The 26,593-nt window shown below is 48.1% G+C and overlaps 1 protein-coding gene across 1 annotated transcript in view; it reads left to right on the top strand.

Moving 5' to 3' along the window:
- LOC309365556 (cullin-9-like) overlaps positions 1-26,593 on the top strand; it is a 53,309-nt gene that overhangs the window by 18,201 nt on the left and 8,515 nt on the right. Inside the window, exons 5-32 of the mRNA XM_081903576.1 lie at positions 156-294; positions 1,489-1,679; positions 2,183-2,558; positions 2,775-2,967; positions 4,139-4,346; positions 5,490-5,683; positions 6,886-7,094; positions 8,915-9,152; positions 10,150-10,255; positions 11,669-11,896; positions 12,249-12,339; positions 12,425-12,596; positions 12,922-13,027; positions 13,678-13,773; positions 14,433-14,608; positions 15,098-15,231; positions 15,336-15,521; positions 15,803-15,918; positions 16,435-16,617; positions 16,985-17,142; positions 17,647-17,881; positions 18,017-18,191; positions 18,587-18,732; positions 21,099-21,207; positions 22,131-22,327; positions 22,411-22,682; positions 24,783-25,146; positions 25,699-25,839. Of these exons, the coding sequence (XP_081759702.1) occupies positions 156-294; positions 1,489-1,679; positions 2,183-2,558; positions 2,775-2,967; positions 4,139-4,346; positions 5,490-5,683; positions 6,886-7,094; positions 8,915-9,152; positions 10,150-10,255; positions 11,669-11,896; positions 12,249-12,339; positions 12,425-12,596; positions 12,922-13,027; positions 13,678-13,773; positions 14,433-14,608; positions 15,098-15,231; positions 15,336-15,521; positions 15,803-15,918; positions 16,435-16,617; positions 16,985-17,142; positions 17,647-17,881; positions 18,017-18,191; positions 18,587-18,732; positions 21,099-21,207; positions 22,131-22,327; positions 22,411-22,682; positions 24,783-25,146; positions 25,699-25,839 (5,139 nt within the window). The remainder of the gene's footprint in view (positions 1-155; positions 295-1,488; positions 1,680-2,182; positions 2,559-2,774; positions 2,968-4,138; positions 4,347-5,489; positions 5,684-6,885; positions 7,095-8,914; positions 9,153-10,149; positions 10,256-11,668; positions 11,897-12,248; positions 12,340-12,424; positions 12,597-12,921; positions 13,028-13,677; positions 13,774-14,432; positions 14,609-15,097; positions 15,232-15,335; positions 15,522-15,802; positions 15,919-16,434; positions 16,618-16,984; positions 17,143-17,646; positions 17,882-18,016; positions 18,192-18,586; positions 18,733-21,098; positions 21,208-22,130; positions 22,328-22,410; positions 22,683-24,782; positions 25,147-25,698; positions 25,840-26,593) is intronic.

Below are 26,593 nucleotides of genomic sequence, written 5' to 3' on the forward strand. Positions count from 1 at the left end.
CAACTACCCCCTGTTCCCTACATCTTTAAACTTGCTGCATAATGTATGCACCTGTGCCAGCTTTTTTGTTCTGCATCCCAGAGCTCCCATTACGCAGCGCAGAAGATTTGGGCCGGAAGCTGGTTCTAACCCTGAAGTTCTGTTCATCCTCACAGGTTTTGTGGCAGTCCACAGGCCGCACCTACTGGGTGCACTGGCATATGATAGAGATTACAGGCTCCGGGGAGCAGCCTGAAGAGGAGGCTGCGCAAGAAAAGGTCTCCAATATAACAGAGAACCTGCAGCTACACACAGGTGAGGTTAGATGCACTGTGTGCATTTGTAAACATATATGCATTATTATGGGTGTCACCTTTATTGCTTGTTTTGCTTTCTTTCTACCTTTTAGATATATTCCTTTTGTAATGATCACTAGAGAGGAAGAATTGTGTTGCATGCTTTGCTTTCTTATATCTGGCCACAAAAATGATTTATCACGGAATAATTCAGAATATTTTCTTGACTAAATTCACATATCTCCTCCTCTTCCAGGAGCGCTACAGTTTTGTTTTCCTGTCTAGCTTAGCAGACATCCGTTGTCTCTCTGCCCTGTCCTGTAGCCATTTGTGAGGTTTTTTCTTCAGGTTGTTCTTTTTCTTGCCTTTCTGTCTCCAATTGTCTCTCTGTCTCTCTAAGACTTTTTCTTTCCTCCTTGCCTCCTGTCCCCCCCCCCCCACTTTTCACGGTAAGAACCCAATCAACCATTCCTTGTTGCACATTTTAAAGATGACATTAGCATGGGTAACCTTAAAGTCAGGTTTTCTCAGCTGTGTCACAACACGTAGTCCATTAGCCATCGAGGTAAGAATTGTGGGGCAGAGCTATAACATTTAACCAAGCTTGGCATCTGGGTAGTACCTTATGACAATTCCTGCCTGCACATTTGTATAAAACTGAATAGCGACACTGGCTGCTATACCTGATAAGTTTGGATGAAAATCTCCAGTCTATTACTTCTCCACCTTTCTTTATGTAACTGTGGCCTGGTCAATCGAAACAACAGATCACTTTGTAAAGCTATTCCTCCAACTTATCATTGACACTTCTTGCATACAGAAAACTTGCACACCTGGTTCTAGGCTACCGTGTATTCTGTCACGCTAGGTTTTTATTCATATGGAGAAGAAAGAAGCATTCATATATGTGACCCCTCTTGCGTGGTCTGAAGTGATGCAGCACAGAAATACTTTTATTGTGTGATCCACATTGCATGTAGACTCACCATATACTTAAACCTCCCTTTCCTCTCTTTAGCTTTACATCTGCTATTGCCCTTTTCACCATCAACTCTCTTCATCCACTGCGGTACCTTATTCCCTGCCTTGGGAACAACATTGGATAGAGCTGTGGGCACAAGTAGTAGCCAAGCCGCTTGTTTAACTTGGACTTGAGTTTTCATGTATATCAGGAGAGGGCCTAGGAGAGTTTGCTTTCTTTCTCTGCATACAGTTACTAAGACCTTCTACTGCAAGCCACTCGGAGGACTGTACTCTCTACCATACCTGACGGATCGGATGAATGAGAACTCTGGGACGCTGAGCCGGGCTGAATGGTGGGAGCTCCTCTTCTTCATTAAGAAGCTAGAACAGCAGGAGCAGCAGGAAGTGGTCCAGTTGATCCAGCAAAATCACGAAGAGGTGGTAAGCGGAATGAATCAGGCATGAGAAGAAAGAGGAGAAGCATGCAGTGCTCCTGGGAGGAGGACACTGGAACGTCCCCTTCCTACTTACCAGATCATTGTATCAAAAGTGTGGCCTGCCAGCCCACAAGCTATGTCCTTCTGTGGCTGGGTCTCTTGGAGGGGTAGCCCCTGGTCCTCCTGCTTTCAGTGGCTGTTGCTGGACTTGAGAAGCACAGTATTTACATGGGAGTCGGCATACAGTCATACCTCGGGTTACAGACGCTTCAGGTGGTGTTTTTTCATGTTACGGACCACTGAAACCCAGAATGGGTTATTTCCAGGTTTCGGTGGTCGTGCATGCGCAGAAGCGCTAAATCGTGCTTTGTGCATGCACAGAAGTGCCGAATCGCAACCCATGCGTGCGCAGACACGCCGCTGCGGGTTGCGAATGTGCATCCCACATGGATCACGTTCGCAACCTGAGCATCCACTGTACTTGTAACTGTCTCTTTTTATTTCAAGGTGTCGGAGCTAGATGAAGAGGGCCTGATCCAGCTGTCGGTGTCGGTAGAGTTGGCTAAGAAGGTGCTGCAGCTCCTGAGCAAGTACTGCCAGGGCTGCACCTGCAGTGACCTGCATAGCTCTCACGTCTATCTCAAGTATTCCTTCAGCAAAGGAGGGACAGAGCAGAACTGCCAAAACGCGGACGTTACGCCCCTGGATTGTGGCGGCCTTTCTGAAGGCATGGCGTCCAGAAAGCCAAAGAAGGAGTCGCTCTCGGCTGAAGTGCCTTCTCCAGCTCCATCGGCGGCAGAGAAGACTGACACACAGCTGATTAACGAGCTCCTCAAAGTGGAAGGCCTTTCATTTCCAGACACGTTGGATGAAAAAGCCAAGAGTAAGTGTGCCAGACAGCACCCCCACCTCCGTTCATTTGGGGTGAAGTAACTGAGGGGGGCGGTTTGGGGTTGTTGTTTTTTTTATCCCAGAGAGACTGGTTGTGGGCTGAGGGAAGCTAGAATGGAAAGTAAAGGGGCGTCATGGTGTTTCTAGACAAGAGAGCGTTTGAAAGGGAGTGGTGGCTTGTACTGATTGGTGTTTTGATCCTGGTCAGCTTTCTGCAGTTTAAAGGTGACAGGGAAGAGGAACTCACTGGAGAAACTAGCAGATGTTGTGGATATAATCCAGAAATCTAGTTCTGAGGTTGCGCTGCAGATGGCTGGACTCAGATTCATTACCAAGATCTTGGAGGATGAACCTAGTCAAGAGAGACAAGTCATCAAAGTGGACAGTGGCCCTTCAGTCAGGTCAGTTCCCTTCCCACCCCAGGCAATAGGAGGGTCACTTTCAGTTCCACTGCTTTGGAGGAGAAGGTGCCTCAGGGGGGAAATATGAGCAGGATGTTAGCTGACTGATCTTCGGTAAAATCGGGGGGGGGGGGGTTGTTTTTGTTTTGATAAGTAGATTATGGATTATTGCTCTTTGGGGCTGATTCACATGTTAAATGGGTGAGCCTTGGGCACACACATCCTCCATCCCTTCTCTTCTCCCTTCATGTACACTGATTCTTTCTCGACTTCATGGTTTATAGCAAACCAACGTGCTATTCCATCTGAGCCCACTGCATTTTGTTTTTTAAATATTTTTTTAATTAAATTCGCTGTTTTACAATTTAAAATGCTCATTTTACCTCCTTAAGATATCGTTGATTTCCCTTCTTCTCTTTCCATGGTTCATTTTACATATCATAAATCCCTGCATATTTTATAAAAACTATATCATTCAGTATTCCATTATTGCATCCGTCAAAACTTATTTGCACTGCTGAATTTATCTTAATGCTGCCAGCGTTTTTCAGCTGTACACAATTCATTTCCCACATATTCAATAAATGTTTTCCAATCTCCTTTAAACGTATGTTCTTCTTGTTCTCTTATTCTACATGTTAAGTCTGCAAGATGTGCATATTCTGTCAGCTTAAGTTGCCATTCTTCTTTGGTTGGGACCTCGCTCGTTTTCCATTTTGGGGCTAACAATTGCGGGGGGGGGGGGGACACAGTGCATTTTGAGTATACAGCACTTTGCCCAGCTTCGATATAACAGCAAGCAGTGGTTTGTTGCACACCAAGAAATCAGTAAGGCAGGGAGAGGGGTGGGAGCATGACACATGCGTAACACTAAACCATGGTTTCATATGATGTATGTTCTTTAAAGAAGAAAAACAACAAGAGCATGTTTTAGTTATCCCAGGCCTTAGATAATGCGGCTTATAAATCCGAATAAAGTGCAAAATGAATTGGGTGTCCTGTTCCAAAGCAAGCTTAGTTTTTTATATGTGCGTTCTTCTGAATTTGGGACAGCTCTTTCCCTGGACTCCAGCTTCTCCTCAGGAGAGACTCGTGTCAGAGCGTAGGCTGGCCCAACTGTGAGTGTCCAGACACCTGTAGGGTATAACAGGGGCCCTCTTGTTGTCCCCAGAGAGAAAATGGTGAAGATGCTGGTGGAGCTGCTGAGCAACCAAGTGAAGGAGAAGCTGCTGGTGGTGATGGCACTGCGCCTGCTTTATGTGTTCATGGCAAAGTACGATTGGAGAGTTCTCTTTGCCACGGAAGGCGGGGTGCGTGCCGTGTTGGGCTGCATGCAGGAATATCCCGCATCAGCATTGGTCCAGCAGGCTGGCTTAGCAGTAAGTGGAATGGGGGGGGGGGGGGGAGGGTTGCCTGATGGGGTATGGAATTGGGGGAATAATTTGCTTATTATTCTATAAGCAAATGGGATAAGGGATTGGCATGATGGATTTAAAAAAACACACGTATTTCCTGTGTAGCAATATCTTTAGTCTATAGGAGCAATTTTGAATTATGTTGTTGGAGGAGACTCTTGAGAGTCCCATGGACTGCAAGAAGATCAAATCTCTTCATTCTTAAGGAAATTAGCCCTGAGTGCTCACTGGAAGGACATCCTGAAACTGAGGCTCCAATACTTTGGCCACCTCATGAGAAGAGAAGTCTCCCTAGAAAAGACCCTGATGTTGGGAAAGATGGAGGGCACAAGGAGAAGGGGGCGACAGAGGAGGAGATGGTTGGACAGTGTTCTCGAAGCTACAAGCATGAGTCTGACCAAACTGCGGGAGGCAGTGGAGGACAGAGGTGCCTGGCGTGCTCTGGTCCGTGGGGTCACGAAGAGTCGGACACGACTAAACAACAACATAGCAGCAAAAGCAGCCAGCAGTTTTGTGGCACCTTAGAAGCCTAACATGAGAGCTTATGCCATAGTTTTTTTGCTTTTGTTTGCCTTTTTAAGGTACTGTCAGACACTTGAAAAATGTATTAGCCTCTTCCTCATGTTCAGAGCGATGGACTCTGAATAGTGGATACCTGATAATAATTAATAATAGGATAACTAATGTGCTTTTGGGAGTTAACGGCGCATAATAAATTGCATGGATAGCGCACCTGCTTCAGAAAAGGTAGATTTTTACACAGATACCACTTTTGCTTAGAAGTTTACATGTATTCCATCATATTTGATGAATGCACAGGTCTATTTCATCTGTTTGTAGAAAGTTTAACTTGTGTGAACAGGCGGGCCAGGTAGAAACAAAAGCATATCCTCTAGCATGTGGCAAATGGGTCAGGGAAGCGTATTGACCTGTGACAAGAGAATGCCAAGCAAGGTTTTCTAGAATTGTTCAGGAGTCGTTGCATTTGTGAGAATGGGCCACCATTCAAAAAACTCAATTACAATGGAAAGGATGGGGGTTGCTCTTGTTGGGAAGGGCTTTTAACGTTTGCAATCTTGATTCCGTTCCTGCTTTTTGCCCTTCTAGGCCCTGAAAGTCCTGGTGGGTGCTGGGAATTGTGAGCTTCTGGGCAGCAGTGGGAAGGCTAACCCTCTGAACCACTCAGATGCCCAGATGATGCGGGAGATCTTTGCTAGCATTGGTTCTGCTTCTGGCAAGGATTCGGATAACTTGCTCTGTGTCATCTGTACAGCTATTGAGAAGATGTTGGGCACACCTGGGTAAGCTGAAAAGGGATCCTTGGCAAGATACTGATAGGTTAATCGGTTAAACTTAATCGAAGCTAAGGATAGTCCAGTGTGTGGAGATAATATTCAGAGTCCCCTTGATCAGTAGCAGCTGGTGGGGCAGAAGGCAGGGAGACCAGCAGCAGATGAGCCAATCAGAGCCACCCTCACCTTGGTTGGCTGTTACGTAAGATGGCAGGAGGCGAGGCTGGCTGAGGTTGCTGCCCTTGTTTCTATAGAGCAGAGTTTCCCAAACCTGGGTCTCCAGCTGCTTTTGGATTACAGTTCCCATCATCCCTGACCACCAGTCCTGCTAGCTAGGGATGATGGGAGCTGTAGTCCAAAAACAGCTGGAAACTCTGCTATAGAGCTTCTGGAGTGAAGGAATTCTTTTGGAGGAATCAGATTAGTATGCCATGTTCTTAATATATGGTTGACATATGTCTGTAATTTCCCGGGCATCGCCAGAATTCAGCCGTCGGTAATAGTGTCTGTGCACAAAACCCTGAAATGTCTGGGGAAATCAGGACGTATCTCAATGTCCTTTCCTCCATCTTGCACTCAGTTTGTTGTTGTTGTTGTTGTTAATTTATTTGTATACCACCCTTCAGGGGCGGAGGAAGGGGGTACAGTGGGAGCGAGCCGCCCCGGGTGTCACCACTGAGGGGGGTGACAAAATGGCGGGCGGCACTCACCGCGCGGCCTGCAGCACGCCCACAGGCTCCACACTGCCTCAAATGGTCCGCCCAGCCCCTCCCCCTCAGCTGTCGGGCAGCTGAGTGGGAGGAGGCAGGCAGACTCCTTGGCCCTGTGGAGCATCCTGCCCTGGCTGGCCCCGCCCCTGAGCGCAGAGCATGTGCACCGCCCCAGGCACCCAGTCGGCTTGCTCCTCCACTGCCCTTCATCTACAGATCTCATGGTGGTTCACAGCATAAAAGCACCATATAAAAGCCACAAAAGATATAGTAAAAATAAGAAAAACAAACCAATAACCTCCCCTCGCACAACACATTTAAAGGGACATTGGATGTCGATCGACCAGTCTGACAGATGCCTTATTTGCTGTTGTCTGAATTACTAGCTTCTCTGGAGCCGATAGTTGCTGCTCTTGTATAGTCCTGTTAGTTGTATAGTCTCGTAAGGTAATGCCATTTGGGGCCAGGCAGTCACCCTCTGCTTGTTTCTCCTTTCCCCAGGGCTTCATCAGCAGTGCAGAATGGACTGTTGGTGCTGAACATGCTGATCAACCATCACAAGGGCCTGGCGGAGCAGCTCGGAAACTCTGACCTCCACGCCATCCTGCAGAGCTGCTGCCGAGCTGGCCAGAGCTCCAACGAGATCCTGGCTCGGATAGTGCTGAAGAGTCTGGCTGAACATAAGTTGCCGCTGAGCCAGGAGAATGCAGGTACGCATGGCACTAGACCTGCAGTTTCTGATCCTTAGTCCCCCTCTGCAATTTAAGTATCAAAGTGCACACGTGCAGAAGGCTTAGTTTCACTGACTGATGCGGGACAGAAATCTTCCCAGTGCTTTATATTTCCACGAGGAAGAATCCATTTCTAAAAATGCGTCGTTTCATAAAATTTGTTAGTCACAATATATGAATGCCAATACAATATTAGACAAGCTTGGCTCAAAGTTGTAATTAGTTTTTTTCTCTCTCCAACTGATCGTCACTATGAAGTGTCTGAGGGAGTAGATAGGGAAGAATTCAATGTCACATTGAGACAATTGTGCTATTTCAGCTTGCCAGACGGAACAATCCACCATCTCTCATGCCTCATGTGCTGTTCTGGGGGATCTCACACACATCCCGAGCCAATTCAGGGGCTGCACAGTGGAAGGAATGGAGGGGAAAACACCATAATGCAAGCACAGGGCTTCTACTGAGCAGGGGGCCCATAGGCAGGGTAAACAACAAATGCATATAGGCCGATGTCCAAAGTCGGTAATAATCAGAGCAGAACTATTGAAATCAGTGGACTTGGGTTGCTAATTTCCATGTGTCTCATGTGTGTTTGACTAACATTTAATACCATTCAGTAATCCCAAACCAAAAGTTACAGAAAGTGATCAATTCATCAGTGACTGGCTGCGCAGGTTGATTCATAATCAAAGCCAACATTCTTACTTCATCTCAGCCTGCAGCTGAAAGCAAAACCAATGCTGTGATTAGTTCTCGTTTCGGTTTCAACCAACACACAGTGCCAGTATCTCATATTTCTTTTATGGAGCCAGGGAAGTTGTTTATGTATAGACTCATTTTTTCGGGGGGGGGGGGGGAACCTTATCAAAAGAGGAAACTGGTTCAAGTAATTCTGAATAAGATCTGTCTCCCTCTAATGGGGGGGGGGTTCATAATGGTAGTGCAGTTGTCACTCTGGGGGCCTCCCCCCACCCCCAGCTGCTGATAACACTGGACAGGATTCACCTAATGAGCCCCATCAGTGAAAGCTCTTCAGAAGGATTTATGCTTGCTCAACTGGGCTTCCCGCCCCTCCCTGTGCCCCAAGTTGGCTTGGGGGAGGACCGCAAGACCAGTGTATGGCGAGGGAGGAGGGATCACTCCATCCAGCAAGCTGAGATGCTTGCAGAGAGTGTGATACTGAATTCCACCCAGTGTGTATCCTCACAGCACAGACCATTAACCTTTTACATTGAACTATATATAAAGCCCTTTATACATTTTTACAATATAAACTTTTGCCTCGGAGGTGATTGCTCCACAAGCCTTTTGGAACAACCTAAGAGCAGAAGCTACTTTTTAGTTTTGTTTAATAATATTTTTTTTTTCCTGGAAACCCCTACATCACTGACTTCATTTCCATCAAACACTGCCTTGTGCTACTAGAAAGTGTGTGCATGGAATGCCTGGTCTCCTTTGCCTGCACATTCAGCAAGGTCTTCTGTACTTAACCTAGGAGAAGCTTGGTCAAGTGCGTTTTGCTCGCTTACCCTTCTAGAGCCGAGTGTACTGGTGCCTTTCATCCATAACCCTCCTTTCCACTGTGAACTGCTGGTGTTACGACTCTTTTTCTCTCTCTAGGAGAGTGAAAGATGTGAGGCTTAAAACCACCTTGGCCCCAGCAATTCCTCATGTGGCTTTTCTAATTGTACTCAACAAGGCATGGTCACCAACTAAGTTTCTTCCTCGACTCATTTCAGGAGAGTGCCATTTTAACTCACAGGGATCCTGTCCTCATCTCTCCTTTTCCCCCTCCCCAGAGTCTGAGACCTCCTTTGAGCTGAAGGACATGGATGTCCCCACCCTGCTGAAAAACCTCCAGGAGACCAACTTCTCCAAGGAGGTGGTGCTAGCCCTGGAACGCTGCCTTTGTGATGAGGGTGTCTGCCCCGAGGGCAATGGCACTGAGCTTTTGCCAGACCGTGAGCACTTCTCGATGTTGATGAAAACCCTTGAACAGCTGGGAGCTGAGAAGACTGTGCAGATGGGCATGCTGAGGTGAGCTGGAAAAGATGGAAGCGCGGCTGTGCCTGGTGGGGGGACTTGTGCATGTCATTGTCATAGGGTGGCGAGAGATGCTTCAGAAGAGTGTAAAGGCAAATTGGATGCAGGGAGACCAATGTCCCTTGAGTAAAGGTAAAGGGACCCCTGACCATTAGGTCCAGTCGTGGCCGACTCTAGGGTTGCAGTGCTCATCTTGCTTTATTGGCCGAGGGAGCCGGCGTACAGCTTCCGGGTCATGGCGAACCAGAGCAGCGCACGGAAACACCGTTTACCTTCCCGCCGGAGCGGTACCTATTTATTTACTTGCACTTTGACGTGCTTTCGAACTGCTAGGTTGGCAGTAGCAGAGACCGAGCAACAGGAGCTCACCCCGTCGCGGGGATTCGAACCGCCGACCTTCTGATTGGCAAGTCCTAGGCTCTGTGGTTTAACCCACAGCGCTACTTGCGTCCCTGTCGGACTTGGGGAGTTGTTGTCTAAGTGGGCATCATGTATGCAGGGCCTACGTTTATAGATTTTCATCTTTTGGTAGATGTGGAAACCTGTGGAACTTCTTAAAACTTGGAATGCGGGGATTAGGACCCCACGAATGGGCAGGGACAATGTAGGGAAGCTGTAGTCCTTCAGACTGCATGTGAAGGAACTAAGCAGAGGTTACTGGTGTTGAGAGGTGGCTTTTATGATCAGAATCATGAGGGAGAAAGCTTGGTGGGTTGCTGTGACTGTTGCCAATCAGTTTTGGGGTATTCTCAAGGCAATCATGTGCTATTACGGGGGTGGCATTTCTTGTAGGAGTTGTAATGAGCTTGACTTGTGGAGGAGTCTCCGTTCCCGAGCATCTTAAAAGCAAAGGGAAAAGATTTGTCCTGCTTTAGAAAGAGAGATATTATTAGAACAGACTCTTGAGCTGCAGGGGCAGCCTATTGCACTTGGGTCCAAGTCAAGGCAGAGCTTGCTGTTTTCCCTCTTAACTGTTTTCTGTTTGTTGCAGAATTTTGAATAAGTTTTTGGACAGTACCCAAGAGGATGCACTGCCCTGGCATGAGTGCATTGAGCCCTGTCTGTCCTCTCTGAGCGCCAACAGCAATGACCGGGAGGTGAGGGACTCAATTGGTATATAGCTTGAAATACTGAAAGCAAGAGGGGCTGGTGCGGTGGAAGTCATTTGAAGATCGTCCAGGATGAAGAATAATATTGAGCATCTGTATTGCATACCGAGTTGCAAATCCCTAACCAAATGTAGTTGACGAAAAGCAATTTTTTTGTCCTGCTAGAACCTCACATTTCAAATTTAGAAGTGTGTTGGCAAAACTCATGGCTTCAACTCTGCAGCCAGGACAGCTGAGTCACCAGGGATGGGTGTCCTGGGACTGGCAAACGTGCATATGGATAAATAAACCAATCCAGTTGCACGTCAATTGTCAATCATTATTTCAGTCCATCCTTTTAAACAGTTGCTCTCCAGGTCACTTTAAGCAACCATATGGGGGAGCTTTACAAAAAGCTGGGCTTCCTTTGCCTTTCTTTGCTAGGCATGTGTGGTCGGAATGGACTTAAAATAATAAATATCTGTTTCGTTGCTTGAAACCTCTCTGAGTTTGTGTGTAAGTAAGGCAGCTAGACTGTCAACTTGCCCTGGCAAATTCAAGGACTATAAAAACTTAGCTAAATGAAAGCGAGTGGCTGATTTGGTGGGGCTAACCCAAAAGACCAGACATGCCTGTTGAACAAAAATACAAGGAAACCCGCACAAGGAAGGTCCTAGAGCAGGAATGAGGAACCTGTGACCTCCCGAGGACTACAACTCCAGTCGTGCTGGCTTGGGGCTGATGGGAGTCCAACAACATCTGGAGGAGGCTACAAGCTCTCCATCCCTTTTCTAGGGCGCTTAGAATCCATTCTTGTAATCACCTTGCACCTCCCTTCCTGAAGCAGGAAACAATGCTCAAGGTGAGTCTTAGTGTGCTTCTGTGTGGTCTTGCACACAGATCAAAGTCTGTCCATAGATTGAATAGGACTAACTGGGGCGCCGTATTCCTTCATTAAACTGAGAGCCAGAGTTTACAAAATTGGAACTGTGCCAGAGTGCAGCAGAGCCAGAAAGCCACAAGCATGTAGATGCATTTGAAGCTGTCCATTGACTTCTGGTCTGACAGCGTTTTCAATAATAATAATAATAATAATAATAATAATAATAATAATAATAATAATTTATTATTTATACCCCACCCATCTGGCTGGGCCTCCCCAGCCACTCTGGGCGGCTTCCATAGAAACCAAAAATACAGTAAAATATCACACGTTAAAAACTTCCCTGAACAAAGGGGGACATTTGGAGAAGCCTTATCCCACCAGGGGAATATATCAGGAGACAGCTTAAAGAAGGGAATGGAGATGCAGAGAATGGCTGTGGCTTCTCCAGAGCTGTCCAGAACATTCTTGAAGAAGCTGGTTGCAGAACCCAGCCCTGTGCTCCACCAACTTGCCATTGCTGTCTTCCTCGTCTGTAGGTTGTGCAGGAGTTCATTCGCTTCCTGCATCGCCTGGCCACCACAAACAAAGACTGTGCCGTGGTGATGAGTCGCGTGGGCACAAAGGAGGCGCTCACCAAAGCGATGGACAGGTACAACTCCAATCTGCTGCTAGTGACGGAGCTGCGCGACCTGGTGACCGACTGCGAGAAATACGCCAGCCTTTATAAGAAGATGACCACCAGCATCCTGGCTGGCTGCATCCAGGTGACTGAGACCAGGGTGGGGTAATGAGGCTTGGGGTGGCTGGCCAGGTAACAGGAGGGAGGGCATGGAGTGTCGGCAACCTGGCCAGTTATGTCTGGTAAAACAGAGGTCAGCCTGAGATTAGTGGTCCTCTTTTGAAGCTCTGGGGCTCTGTTCTCTTATTCATTCCCCATAATACATTTGACTTGCTGCAGATGGTGGAGCTCCCCTAAAAAGATGCTTGGTGAATTTCAAGGCTCTCTTGGGCTACTGAAATTGAAGGGATCAGAAGCCCAGATACTTTCTTCTGATCATGTCTTGAGCTCTACTAAGAATGCCTCTGTTTGTTCCTCTGCCCCCCTTGCTCCGACAGATGGTTCTGGGTCAGATAGAGGAGCACAGGAGGAGCCACCAGCCTATCAACATCCCTTTCTTTGACGTGTTCCTGCGCAACCTTTGCCAGGGTGAGCGACTCATTTGGGCAAGGAAGCAAGTGGCGGCTGCATCGGTGTGAAGCCTGATCCAATTCAACTTTGCTTTTTGGTCTAGGTTCCAATGTGGAGGTGAAGGAAGACAAGTGTTGGGAGAGGGTGGAAGTCTCCTCAAACCCCCACCGAGCCAGCAAGCTGACGGATAGGAACCCAAAGACATACTGGGAATCCAATGGCAGCACTGGCTCCCACTACATCAATGTTTACATGCATCGTGGAGTGGTGGTCAGGTGAGTCCTGGTGGGGTTCACTGAGGAATCTCTTTGTACAAGTTGGGTTGGGGGATTTCCTAGGCAGCAGAGTAAGGGTGGGCTTGAGTGCGTTGGTGCAGTTGGCACCTCTAAGGTTTTAGGGAGAAGCTCACCTGGCTGCTTGGTTTTCTTTACGAGCGATTCTCGGGAAATAGAGGTGAAAACTCTGGATATTTTTCATGTCAGGAATATTGTGAAACGCTTCTGGCTTTTCAGGGCAGATGACCCCACCAACTTTGTGAAGGGTGCTGGGATTCTTCCAGGGGTTTAGCTTAAAGCTTGTTTCTTTTCTCTCCTGGTGTAGGCAGATGACTCTGTTAGTGGCCAGTGAGGACTCCAGCTACATGCCAGCCCGGATCGTGGTCATGGGAGGAGAGAACTCTTCCAATATCACTACCGAGCTCATTACTGTGAGTGCTGCAATCTTTCTGTAACTCTGTACTGCTCTGGCCATGAACTTCAGGTCAGAAGGGCTCACATTTGAAAGTTATTTCACCATATTGCTGCAATCTGGGCCCAAATGATCAATATTTGACATGTATCTGTGTTGAATTGCCCGACGCTAGAGTGATTTCCTATTGGAGATTTCCTATTTCTACTGGACCTGCCTCTTGCCTACCTGCCTTTCCTTATTTCCTAGTGGCTATTCTACCCTTCTTCCCATCCCCAGCTATTTTTAGGGGTATATTAGAAATTACATCAATGAGCAGGGAAAGATTTAGCTTGCCTTATTGCTAATGCAGAAAAATGAATGAGGTTTTCTCCGTCGCAGGAGACTTAACATCTATTGAGAGGATAGTCTCTTTAGATCTCTCTTCCCATTTCTGTCCTATGGAACAGCTTCCTGGTCTCCCTAAAAGCTGCCTATGTACCTTTGCTGTGGTGTGAATTGTTCGGTTTTACATTTTCTACAGTTGTAGTGAGAAGGGCTCTGGTTCTTTACATCAACGGGGGGGGGGGGGACACAGAGAAGAAGGGTGTTCACAGGGGCAGGGGGGTGGATTGTTAAATGCATTAGCACTTCTAGCTCAAGGTGAGACTCTGGCTCTTTTCCTTACAGCTGAATGTCCTGCCATCGGCCAGCAGGGTGGTTCTTCTGGAGAACATGGCCCGCTTTTGGCCCATCATACAAATCAAAATCAAGCGTTGTCAGCAGGTAGGGATGTACAGTGGAACGGAGAGGAGCTTTGATATAAGACATCCTGCACAATTAGTTTCCGCACATTACTAGGGCATTTATTTTGAATTCCCAAGCTCGCCCATCCACACACCTTCTCTCAAAGTAGCATTAGTGTTTCTGGAGTATTGCTTTTTCCAAGCATTTGAAGGATTGCGATCCGTACCTGAGAAAAAGTAGCGCTTCTCAAGGAGGAATAGATTTGTCGTTGCCGTCATGACATTGCGGAATGTTGTTAATGTGAGTGCAGAGGGTATAGATTGTGAGACGACAAGTGACAAATAAACAGCTTAACGCTTTGTAGCTTGGTCACATTCTGATAGTTTTTCATGGATGCTGCACTGTTTTTTGGAACTTTTTTGGTTCGCACATTTTGCAGCTCCTTTACAGCACATCTCATATGCAGAAGAGCATGGCTATCTTTCAAAAGACAAAGAGCAGCTACTACATAAAAGAGTGTAAAACACAGTACTCTTCTGTGTTAAGTGGGTGGAATATGGCTCTCTTGTTGTTATACCATAACTTGGAGAAATATGTGCATGAGTGTGGGTTGAGCAAATTTTGATCATATGGAAATAGCGAGTTGCTTCTTTATACATAACACATTGCCTTATTGGAGAAGTCCATGTCGTTCTCAGGGGGGCATTGACACTCGCGTGCGTGGCATCGAGGTGCTGGGCCCCAAGCCCACCTTCTGGCCCATCTTCAAGGAGCAGCTGTGCCGGCGCACCTACCTCTTCTACACCACCAAGGCGCACACCTGGTGCCAGGAAATCTCGGAGGACCGGATGCAGCTGCTGCAGCTCTTCAACAGGTCTTGCCCTTTCCCTGGGGCCGCAGGTGGGGAGGGGCAGGGAGGGGTCTCCCTCTTGCGCTGGGAGGGGGTCCACATTCCCAGCCCTTCCCACGCTTACCCCAAGACAGGGTTTCCCAAACTTGGGTCTCCAGCTGTTGATGGACTACAATTCCCATCGGCCCTGATCATACGTCCTGCTAGCTAGGGATGATGGGAGTTGTAGTCCAAAAACAGCTGGAGGGCCAAGTTTGGGAAACCCTGTCGGAAGATATCCATCCTGCTCTTCCCCACTTTCATCTCAGTAATAATAATAATAATAGTAATAATAATAATTTTATTATTCATACCGCACCCATCTGTCTGAGTTTCATGTTGTTCAAGCTCCTGCCCTGCTTTGTCTCGCACCCTGTGTAGGCATTGCTTCTCAGCCCATTTGTCCCTGACCTCCAAAGGCCTCCAAGCGTCGCCCAAGTCAGCAGCTGACCCTCCACCCCTTTGCCGTTTCAGGTTGAACAGTGCCTTGCGCCACGAGCAGGTCTTTGCCGACCGCTTCCTTCCCGACGACGAAGCTGCCCAGGCCCTGGGCAAGACCTGCTGGGAGGCTCTGATCAGCCCTTTGGTGCAGAGCATCACCACTCCAGGTATGGCACCTCCTTCCTGGCACAAGTCCTCAGGAGCCACACCATCCCTCCCTCCCCTCCCCTCTCCCAGCAGCCCTCCGTGTTGACTCTTTCCTGCCCTCCAGATCCCAGCGGCATCAGCCCCCTTTCCTGGCTCCTGAGCCAATACCTGGAGAATCTGGAGGCTTCCCGAAGCGCCAAAAGCCGGGCGGCCATCTTCAACTCTCGCGTCCGGCGCCTGAGCCACCTTCTGGTGCACGTGGACTCCAACAGCCCTGAGCCCGAGGAGCTCAAGCCCCCCGTGAAATCCAGTGAGTGTCTCCCCACTCTCTGCTTGGGCAGATAGGCAGCCCAGGAGGGACAGGTCCCCTTTCCCAATTGAAGGTGGGAAGGTCACCGCAGGGGAGCCTCTGGGGGCCAGGCAGACCTTGGCAGGAGCAAGAGTGTCTGTCGCGTCCGGGACTGAAAGGGGGGGTGGAGTTGGAGGGAGAACTGGGGAGGGAGGAGAGCCTTCAAGGTCCCGTATAGTCAGACGTGGGTGGCTGGGTGCTCCGGTCCCCGTGAATAACGCCGCACAACCCCCACTTTGCAGATGGGAAGAACGGGAAGAACAAAGAGTCGAGCTCTGGGACTGTCAAGGCAGCCGTGAAGAAGCCCAGCAGCACCACTGGCATCACCCAGTGCTGGAAAGGGGTGGTCCAGCAGCAGGTAGGGGGAGCAGAGGACCAGGTGCGAATGGGGGCCCCAAGGAGGGTGAGATGAGGCGTAGCGACTCTCCATTGCTGCAAACAGATGTCTTCCTGGCCACGTCTTCCATGGCAGACCATTCACTAGTCCTGCTGCGTTGCTCTCACTGTGTCTGCATGCAGCTGCTTCCCTGCCTATTAAGGAGTTACTGGGAAGGCAGCCTTGGGGAGAGCTGTGGATCAGCCTCTCCCAGGAAAGGGGGTTTCCTGGCGCCAAGCTCTATGTGGTGCTGCTAAATTAGGTGGGAGCCTCGTTCTTATTTTGACACTTCTGCCCAGTTCCAGTCACATGCACAGACTTTCCTGATGACTGACAGACAATCAAAAGTGGAGAGAAAGGGTGTTTAGCGCTACCCAGAACAGGCAACCAGCCAGGCATCCCTGCCCACAGGAAGACTTCCAGGCAGGCCCCAGGGAGCCAGAGAAGGGCGTGTGGGTTGCTCTGACCCTGTTGTGCTCCTGCCGTCCCTCTGCCCAGGTGAAGCTGTTCCTGGAGTCCTCCTGGCAGGCCCCGGACTTTGTGGAGCGCTACTGCAACACCTACCTGCGCCTCCGCACCGCCATGGAGGAGCTCTTTGGGCAGCAGATGTCCTTCATGCTGGCCCTGTGCCACGGCTTCTCTGGGGGTCTGCTGCAGCTCTCCTTCCTGACAGCCATGCATGTGAGTAAGGGCACAAGGGTGGGGGGGGGCACGGCCTAGTCATGGGAGAGCTCATTTGCAAGAACTGTCCCTCTGACACCCCCCCCCCCGGCTCTGCAGGCAGCCTGGCCCTGCCCCTTGCACTTCCAGGGATGTCAAACGTGGCCTCATCTCAGAGCCTGCTTGGCTCCCCTGGCCTGATCACAGAGCAGCCAGCCTCCCCTTCTGGGATCTTCCCCAGATGCCTTGTCCATCCCCTTCCCTGGAGGCGTTGCTGCTGGTTTGAGGGAGGAATCCCCTCTGCCCCCTCGCCCCCCCTCCCTTCATGGAAGCTCCACCTGCTTCTTCTCCCAGCTTCAACTGGTGCCTCTTGCTCTGTGGCCAACAGGTGAGTGAGCAGTTTGCCCGCTACATCGACCGGTGGATCCAGGAGAGCTGGGCGGACTCTGGCAACGTGGAGACTTTGCGGCGCCTGCAGCAGAGCCTGGAGCCCGTTCTCTTCCTGGCAGGCCTGGAGTTGGCCAACACCTTTGAGCACTTCTACCGGTGAGGAGGCCTTTGTGGGGCAGATATGTGGAATCGTAGTGGGGAGGGGAGGGCCAGAACTCAGGGGAGAGAGCAGCTGCTGTACAGGCAGAAGGCCTTGGGTTCAGTCTCCAGGAAGGAGGGAGATATTCCTGCCTGAAGCCCTGGAGCCACTGCCAGTCAGTGTGGACAGTGCTGAGCTGGAGGGACCAAGGGACCAGGCGCAGTCCAAGGCAGCTTCCCATATTCCCAAGGAGCTGCTTATCACGTTCTGGGAGACGGCACAGGCGTCGGGAAGGAAGTGGTGCAGACTATTCCTGGCACTTCCGTAGGGAAGAAGGAATGGAGAGCGCCAGTTCAGCTGCTGGGTTCCTTCCTTCCTTCCTTCCTTCCCTCCCTCCCTCCCTCCCTCCCTCCCTCCCTCCCTCCCTCCTTCCGTGGGTCTCTTGTACGTGGGGCTGGCCCACCCTGCAGGAGAGACGAGGGGGGTCTGGGCTGATGGGTCTGCCCTCTCTGCTTGCGCAGGTACTACCTGGGAGACCGGCTCCTGTCGCAGGGCAAGACGTGGCTGGAGTGTGCGGTGGTGGAGCACATTGGGCTCTGCTTCCCCAACCGCTTCCCCCAGCAGATGCTGAAGAACCTGAGTGAGCTGGAGGAGCAGCAGCAGCAGTTCCACCTCTTCCAGCTGGAGCAGCTCGACAAGCACCTGCTGGAACTCGACCAGGATGGGAGCTGGGAGGCGGAGATGGAGGAAGGAGAGGTGAGAGGCGAAGGAGCCCCATCCCTGTGGACCACGCAGGAGGTCCTCTGCCCACAAGGCCTTTTCCTCCTCTGCTGACACTGCCTGGGGAGCCCCACTGTCCGCCAGAGCTACAAACCTCCTTTATTTCCCCAGATGGTGGAGGTGCAGCAGCTGTTCTCTCGGGAGGAAGAGGCCGAGGTGAAGGTGCTGGCGCTGTCTCCACGCTGCTGGACCATCTCCTCGTTCTGCTACCTGGAGGATCCTGCCCGGTTCTTCCCAGAATCCCTCAGTCAGCACCTGAGCAAGTTTGCTGACTTCTACACCCAGAGTGAGTGCCAGGCTGTTCTTGAGCCCAACATCCCTGCCTCCCTCAGGCTGAGTTTCTGGGGGGCAGGTGGACCCCACTTTTACCCAAGACTCTGAACTTGGAAATGAGAACCATCAAACTATCTATAAAGAAGTGATACAAACCTTCACGGGGAGCTGTGAGTCTTTAAACCATACTTTGAGAGAGGCAGCGTTAAGAGGTTCATATTCTTTGGAAAATCTGGCTAATCTACGGAACGTGGGATGAGACAATTTTTTAAAAAACAAGATTTGTGTTTTGTTCATGCTTCTCCAACCCCAGTGTTGTGATCTCCTGTCCTTGAGCAGAGAGGCAGAGAGAGTGTTGCCCGTCTTGCCGCCGTATTTCTCCCTGACCGTTGCCCTTGTCTTTCTCAGGTCAGAGCCGCTTTGGGCTGGAGCACACCAAGCCGCGGCGTTTGCAGTGGACGTGGCTGGGCCACGCAGAGCTGGAGTACCAGGGCTGCCTTCTGCACGTCTCCACCCTGCAGATGTACATCCTCCTCTGCTTCAACACCGCTGAGGTCTGAGACTCCCTTCATCCCCACTTGCTTGCCATCAGCTGGGCATCTTCTGTGACTTAGAAGCAGTCACCCTCTGAATTTTGCACAGCAGAGTTGAAAGTCCTGCAGGATGGGAACTGATCCCTGCAGATCCCAAGGCTTCTCGCTGGCCCCCAGCCCCTGTGAAACAAATGCTGGATGTTCTCTTTTGGGAGGCACTTTGTTTACTCTGCAGATCCATTTAGCTAGCCTTTTGTCATAGAACCAGGATCTTTTGTGTATGACTGGAGTGGGGATGGTAGGAAGTTTGGGGTGGAATTAGATCAATGGCACTAGATTATAGAAATGTAGAGCTGGAAGAACCTCAAGGGTCACCTAGTCCAACCCCCTGCAATAAAGGAATCTTTTGCCCAGCATGGGACTCAAACCCACCACCCTGAGATTAAGTGTCTTTACCGACTGAGCTACCAAGGTGGAGGGTGTTCACCAGCCTGTGTTCAGCCAGATAGCTTATCTGATAGAGGCTGTAGGTGACTACAGCGGCTGCAGGCTGTTGTTGCCCGAATTCAGTGAAAATATTAAGACCCACAGAATTGGTGAGAGCTTAAGGTTACATATTCTGAGACAGCCAAGAATTCTTCACCCCAGAGTCTCAGCACTGCATTTTGGGGCTTGGAAACATTACTCCATGCTTTGCAATGGTGCTGCAATCATGGGGCGACCTGGGCTGAGTCTTCCTTCATTGTACTGGGCATCTCTTTGCTTGTGAGCTCTTCTTCTTCTTCCCTGGGAGCTCCACAAACAGCCCAGCATGATGGCGTAAGGCACAGGACCCTGAAACCCGGGGGCCAAATACAGCTGTCTAGTCCTCAGAACGTTTCCCGAGGCCCCACACCCCTCAGTGGTCCCAAATGTTTTTGTGTGTGGCTGGAATCCATTCTTCTTTTACACATAATTATTCTTTTTGCATTTTCTATTTTACATAAACAAATGAATTAAATGTATAAGCATATAATCCCTTCTGACTCCCCACCCCCGTTGTAGTTCTTAATGTAATAATTTTCCTCTCCGCATTTCTTTCATTACTCCATTTTTATAAATCCTTTGTCAATCCATAGTTCAAATTTTTACTACAAGTTTTCTGTCAATCCTACCAATGTATGTAATTGTTTACAATAGCTTTCCAAATAAGTTACAAACTTTCCCCATTCTTTATTTAAAGACCTACTCTTCCTGGTTTCTAATTCTTCCCATATGTTTTGCCATCTCAGCATAGTTCATCAATTTCGCCTGCCACTCTTCTTTGGTTGGGGTTGTACCATCTTTCCATTTTTGGGCTAGCAGAGTACGCACAGCTGTGGTCGTGTACATAAATAGTTTTGTCTGATCCTTTGGGATCTCTGGTCCTATAATACCTAAAAGAAAAGCTTCTAGTTTCTTAGGAAATTATATTTTCAACATTTCCCCCAGTTCATTGTACAGTGGTACCTTAGTTCTCAAACTTAATCTATTCTGGAAGTCTATTCCAAAACCAAAGTGTTCCAAAACCAAGGCACGCATTCTGATGGAAAGTAATGCAAAATGAATTAATCCGTTCCAGACATTTAAAACAACTGCTAAAACTGCAATTTAACATGAATTTTACTATCTAATGAGAACATTGATCCATAAAATGAAAGCAATCATCAATGTACTGTACTATAAAATAAATAAGACATGTAGATGATAAAAATTAAAATTAATTCTTTTTTTACCTGCAGTGATGATAGTTGTTGTTTGGATGGGGGGGCTTTTATCCATTTACTCTGTCACACAGTCAATCAATCAGTAGCTAAACTGGGTTCCACACAGTCACACACAAAAAAATTAACCGAAAAAGCCTCAAAAACAAAAACGCAAAATAAATAGCAAAAACAAAAGCGCCAAACTTAATCCGTTTGACTCCTGAAATGTTCAGAAACCAAGGCGCAGCTTCTGATGGTGCAGGTGCCTCAGAAACAATAGCCGACAGCTGCATTGCATGTTCGGCTTCCGAAAAACGTTCGTAAACTGGAACACTTACTTCAAGGTTTTCAGAGTTTGAGAACCAAAGCGTTTGAGAACCAAGGTACCACTGTATATCTATAATATGTAGAAAGTAGCTTACTGTTCAAAGGTAAAATGTACACTCCTTGTTCTGCCTACTTTTGCCTCTAGACCCACCTTCATTAGCATGTGGGCCTGGGAAGCTGACATAAGGATTCCACCCTAAAAAGCTGGTTTTCTTTTATTGCATCTGCAGTATTTCTCTGGGGCCGAAAGTCTAGATGCCCCAGTATTTCTTTGCTTCTCCCTTTTCCTCTGTGTACTCACCTTCATTTCCAAACACCCCCCCTTAATTTTCCTAGGAGGTTTCGGTGGACACACTGTTACAAGCCACGGATCTTTCCCCCGTCCTCCTGCACCATGCACTGAAACCTCTAACAAACGAGAATGGGATCCTGACCCAGAGTGAGAGTAAGTATGGGCTTCAGAGGAGGAGGAAACAGGGTGGATAAAAAAATTTTAAAATCGGATTTTAAAAAAAAATTAAACTGGATTTTTAAAATAAAATGCCTGTGGAGGAAAAATATTTCTAAAGATAGTTTTCTGTTTAAGTTACATTGTAGTCCAAAGGCTATTCATCAGGAAATAAGGATTTGTTTTAAGTTTTTCGTGTGTTCTAAAACTCAGTCTAAGGTGGTGGTGTTTTTTAAATTATTTAACCACATCAGTTAACAAACATGGATACATATGCTACAATGTTATTGTTTTAGTTAAATAAATTGTTTAAATTGTTATTAAGGAAATGATTATTTTTCTCCTTCCAATAAAGTACAGCAGAAAAGTTGTCCAAATATAAACAGTTAATTTACTAAACCTCACAATAATTTCATTATTTTCTGTCAGTGTATTTCTAATAGTATAACTAAGTAATTTTTGATATAACTGTAAAAACTGCTCTGGAAATTATTCTTCCAAAAATGAAACCTTCCTCTGGTTGTAAATATTAAGATTATACCAGCAAGAATGAGTCTTTCTGTAAAAAAAAGAGAGATTTAAATTGTGATTTAAATCATGCTTTAAATTGATTTGATTTAAATCAAATCCACCCTGGGAGGAAAGGACCTTGATTCCCTTGGGAAGCTAGCCTAGCAATGTGGGTGGGATTTTGACTTCCGCCTCCTGCCATGCAGCACTTAAGTTTGCCATGTTGGATGGTGCAGATGAGGAGAGCTCTTCTGGTTGGCATCGCAAGAGGGGAAACCTGTGCCGTGAATTGAAGCCCCATATTCTTTTATTGTACCTTTAATATTTTGTTGGAAGCCGCCCAGAGTGGCTGGGGAAACCCAGCCAGATAGGCGGGGTATAAATAATAAATTATTATTATAATTATATAGATGTCTTGAGGCTGAACGAAGGGACGCTGAGTCAAATGTCCGGCCAGCGCCTGTGGCTGTTGCCCAAGCAGACCTACTTGAATGTGGAAGAGAATGAGGGCAGCGCTCTGGAGAGGAAGAGGAACATTATCTGCTGCCTCCTTATCCAGATCTTGAAAGAAGAGAAAGAGATACACATTGACAACCTGGTGTTCAAGGTATGGAACGAAGGGATGGGGCCTTGCAGCGCAGTCCGACTGGTAGGTGAAGCGCAGGGACTCATTCCTCTTGCCTCTCCCAGGTGATCGATGCCTGCCAGAAATGGGAGTCTGGCTCAGCTCTGAAGTTCTTGAGCTTCTGCTGCAGCAGCACGGATGTCCTGTCCTGCATCCTGCACTTGCTGAGCCAGGGCTACATCCTGCGCCAGGAAGAGAACCCGCAGCTGCTGGAGTACATCTGTGCTGAGCCCACCACACCTCACCGGGGCCAAGCTCAGCTCATCTTCCAGAGCACCGATTGCCAAAAGGCCAAGGCTTCTTCTGGGACAGACCCTGGCAACAAATTGCCTTTCAGGTAACGTGCTTTTTTGTTTTGTTTTTAAAATAATAATAATAATAATAATAATAATAATAATTTATTATTTATACCCCGCCCAATCTGGGCTGCCTTCAGATGTCTTTTAAAGATAAGATACAGTGGTGCCCCGCAGGACGAATGCCTCGCAAGACGAAAAACCCGCTAGACGAAAGGGTTTTCCGTTTTGGAGGCGCTTCGCAAAACGAATTTCCCTATGGGCTTGCTTCGCAAGAAGAAAGCCCATAGGGAAATCTCCGGGGACCTCTTTTAAATGCTAGCGGTGGGGAGCAAAGCCTTCCCCCCCCCCTCCGGCCTTCAGAAGAGGTCCAGGAAGGCCGGCGGGGGCCGAAAGGCTTTGCTCCCCACCGCCAGCATTTTAAAAGCAGTCCGGGATAGCAGGGAAGCGCTTCCCGCTATCCCGGATGGCTTTTGAAGGCAGGCGGGGGGGGGGGGGAGCAAAGACTTTTGCCCCCCGCCCGCCTTCAGAAGAGGTCCTGGACCTCTTCTGAAGGCCGGCGGGGGGCAAAAGTCTTTGCTCCCCCCTGCCTGCCTTCCCGGGACAGCGGGAAGGCAGCGCTGCGTTTCTCCGCTCTCCCGGGAAGGCAGGCGAGGGGGAAGCAAAGACTTTCACCCCCCGCCGGCCTTCAGAAGAGGTCGGGGGACAGACTGTCCCCGGACCTGGTCTGAAGGCGGTTTCCATAGGAACGCATTAATTGATTTTTAATGCATTCCTATGGGAAACCGTGCTTCGCAAGACGAAAAACTCGCAAGACGAAAAGACTTGCGGAACGAATTAATTTCGTCTAGCGAGGCACCACTGTAGTTTCTTATTTCCTTCACATCTGAAGGGAGGGCGTTCCACAGAGCGGGCGCCACTACCGAAAAGGCCCTCTGTCTGGTTCCCTGTAATCTCACTTCTCACAGTGAGGGAACTGCCAGAAGGCCCTTGGCGCTGGACCTCAGTGTCCGGGCTGGATAATGGAGGTGGAGACGCTCCTTCAGGTATACAGGACCGAGGCCGTTTAGGGCTTTAAAGGACAGCACCAACACTTTGAATTGTGCTTGGAAACGTACTGGCAGCCAATCCATTTTCCATATTCCATTCAGTTTACTCATACAGTTATGATCATCGACTTCCCTTCCCCATCCTTCGTGGTTCTATATATTTACCCATTAAATGACTGCATATTCTGATTTCTCCATACGTTTTGTTCTCTTCCCTCCTCATCATATCTTTATATACTTTAAACTGTTGGATTTACTCCAACCCTGCTAACGTTTTAACCTGTTTAACATTATTCTTCATAATAATGCCAGTGCTTTTTTTCCTAAAAAAATAAATGTTAAGGGTTACTCTTATTTTGACTCAAGAAAATCACCATTTTACAGTTCATATTGGGGAAAATAAATACAGTAAATGGACAAAAGTACAAAGATTCACAAAATGTTTAGGGGTATGCGTACTCCTGCGTCCCCTCCAGAAAAAAGCACTGAATAATATAATAACAATTTATTATTTATACCCTGCCCATCTGGCTGGGCTTCCCAGCCACTCTGGGCAGCTCCCACAGAATATTAAAAACACGATAAAACATCAAACCTTAAAAACTTCCCTACACATACTCTGCAAACATTCCTCACTCTTCCTTAAATACTCGGATCTTCCCGATCTCTTACTTCATTAGTTAAATTTGCTGATTCGACATATTCCCATCATTTTCATCTGCCATTCCTCCTTTGTTGGTGTTAATTCCCTCTCTCCAGACCTTTCGTTTTAACATGTCACATAGCAGGGGTGTAGGAGCCTGCCTGCCTACTTGTTGTTTGCCGGTATCTTCATGAACTTACCTAAAATGATAAAGAAAACAAAAGACCGAGTTAAGCATTTGAAAAATCCATTGAAATTAGACTTTATTATAAGTTCATCTTAGGTTGGGTAGTTCGCAAGTCTCTGTGGCTTTGCATCAGGTTTTGTATTTCTCTCAGAAGATTGATAAAGAATGTATAATTATTCTGGTAATTATTGTGTGTATATTAGTTGCCAATGTGTTGCATGAGTCGTACTACTTATTGTGATATGGCCGTTCTTGCCTTCAGGTTGGATGCCTTTGGCCTTGGCACAGAACAAGTTCTTATGGAGACGGTCCTGCTTCCCATGGGGCGCACAATGAGCCAAGACGAAGTTGGGGTGCTGATGAACCAGACGGTGCAGAGGGTCTCAGATACCCTGAGTGTGACGGCAGATGTAGCCCAGCACCTGCTTATACACTGTAAATGGAACGTGGATGTTCTGATTCAGCGCTACACAGAGGATCCAGAGGTGCTCCTGTTCTCCTCAGGGATGCAAGTGCGAAACCCCCAGGAGCCCTCGAGCCCTGTCACTCACTGTCCAGTCTGTGTGAATCTGCTGAGTCAAGATGACAACCCACCTGTTCTCTGCTGCATGCACTACTGCTGCAAGGTGAGGTTGCATTCTTGCCATTCTCGTCTTAGAATATAGAATATTGTTGCTTTTTGACATTGGGTGTCCCATCCTTCTCCCATTACAGTGGTACCTTGGTTCTCAAACTTAATCCATTCCGGAAGTCCGTTCCAAAACCAAAGCATTCCAAAACCAAGGCACGCTTTCCCATAGAAAGTAATGCAAAACGGATTAATCCGCTCCAGGCTTTTAAAAACAACCCCTAAAACAGCGATTTAACATGAATTTTACTATCTCACGAGACCATTGATCCATAGAATGAAAGCAATAATCAATGTACAATGTACAATGCATCAGACGTTTGGCTTCCGAACAACATTCAAAAACCGGAACACTTAATTCTGGGTTTTCGGCGTTTGAGAACCAGGGCGTTTGAGAACCAAGGTACCACTGTAGTCCTATTGGTTTTGGTGTAAATTCCCAAAACACTCCCCCTTGTGGGTGACTTGGGGCACTGCTGCCTGTGTTGTTAACACCACAGATCTCTAGATCCCATGTTTTCTTCCCTCTCATTTTTTCTTCTTCAATTAGTCCTGCTGGAATGAATACTTGACAACTCGGATTGAACAGAACCTGATTCTGAATTGTACATGTCCCATAACTGACTGCCCTGCGCAGCCGACTACTGCCTTTATCCGCTCTATCATTTCCTCCAAGGAGGTCATTGCCAAGGTAGGCACAGGGGTTCTGACGCACAAACTCAGTCTATCAAAACCTTCTACACTCTAGGTGAGAGCTTCATCTTTTTCTTATGAGAGAACACCTGTTGTGTCCTATAGCCTGGGATCTGGGTAATAGGTCAAGCCGTTAATCCATTTAATTCCAGGTGTGCTGACTCTCCCATTACTCAGCATATTGCTTGCTAAGATTTCTCTGTTGTCCATACAGTGGTACCTCAGGTTAAGTACTTAATTCATTCCGGAGATCCGTTCTTAACCTGAAACTGTTCTTAACCTGAAGCACCAATTTAGCTAATGGGGTCTCTTGCTGCTGCCGCACCGCCGAACCACGATTTCTGTTCTTATCCTGAAGCAAAGTTCTTAACCCGAGATACTATTTCTGGGTTAGCAGGGTCTGTAACCTGAAGCGTATGTAACCCAAGGTACCACTGTATCTCGTTTGCTTGAGACGTTTTGACCTGTCTGCCCTGCAGGCACCTGTTTGTACAGTCATACCTCATGTTGCTTTCGCTTCAGGTTACGTCTTTTCAAGTTGCTTCCCGCGGCAACCCGAAAGTACTGGAACAGGTTGCTTCCGAGTTCGCCGCTCACGCATGCACAGAAGAGCTTAATTGTGCTGCGCGCGTGCGCAGACACAACACTTCTGAATGCGAACTTTTCAAGTTGCGGACGTGCCTCCGGGACAGATTACGTCCGCAATTCAAGGTTCTACTGTACAGGTCTCATGGACTGACTTAGTGAATGCC

The sequence above is a fragment of the Podarcis melisellensis genome (genome assembly GCF_964234715.1).
Source record: "Podarcis melisellensis genome assembly, chromosome: 3".
Lineage (NCBI taxonomy): Eukaryota > Metazoa > Chordata > Lepidosauria > Squamata > Lacertidae > Podarcis > Podarcis melisellensis.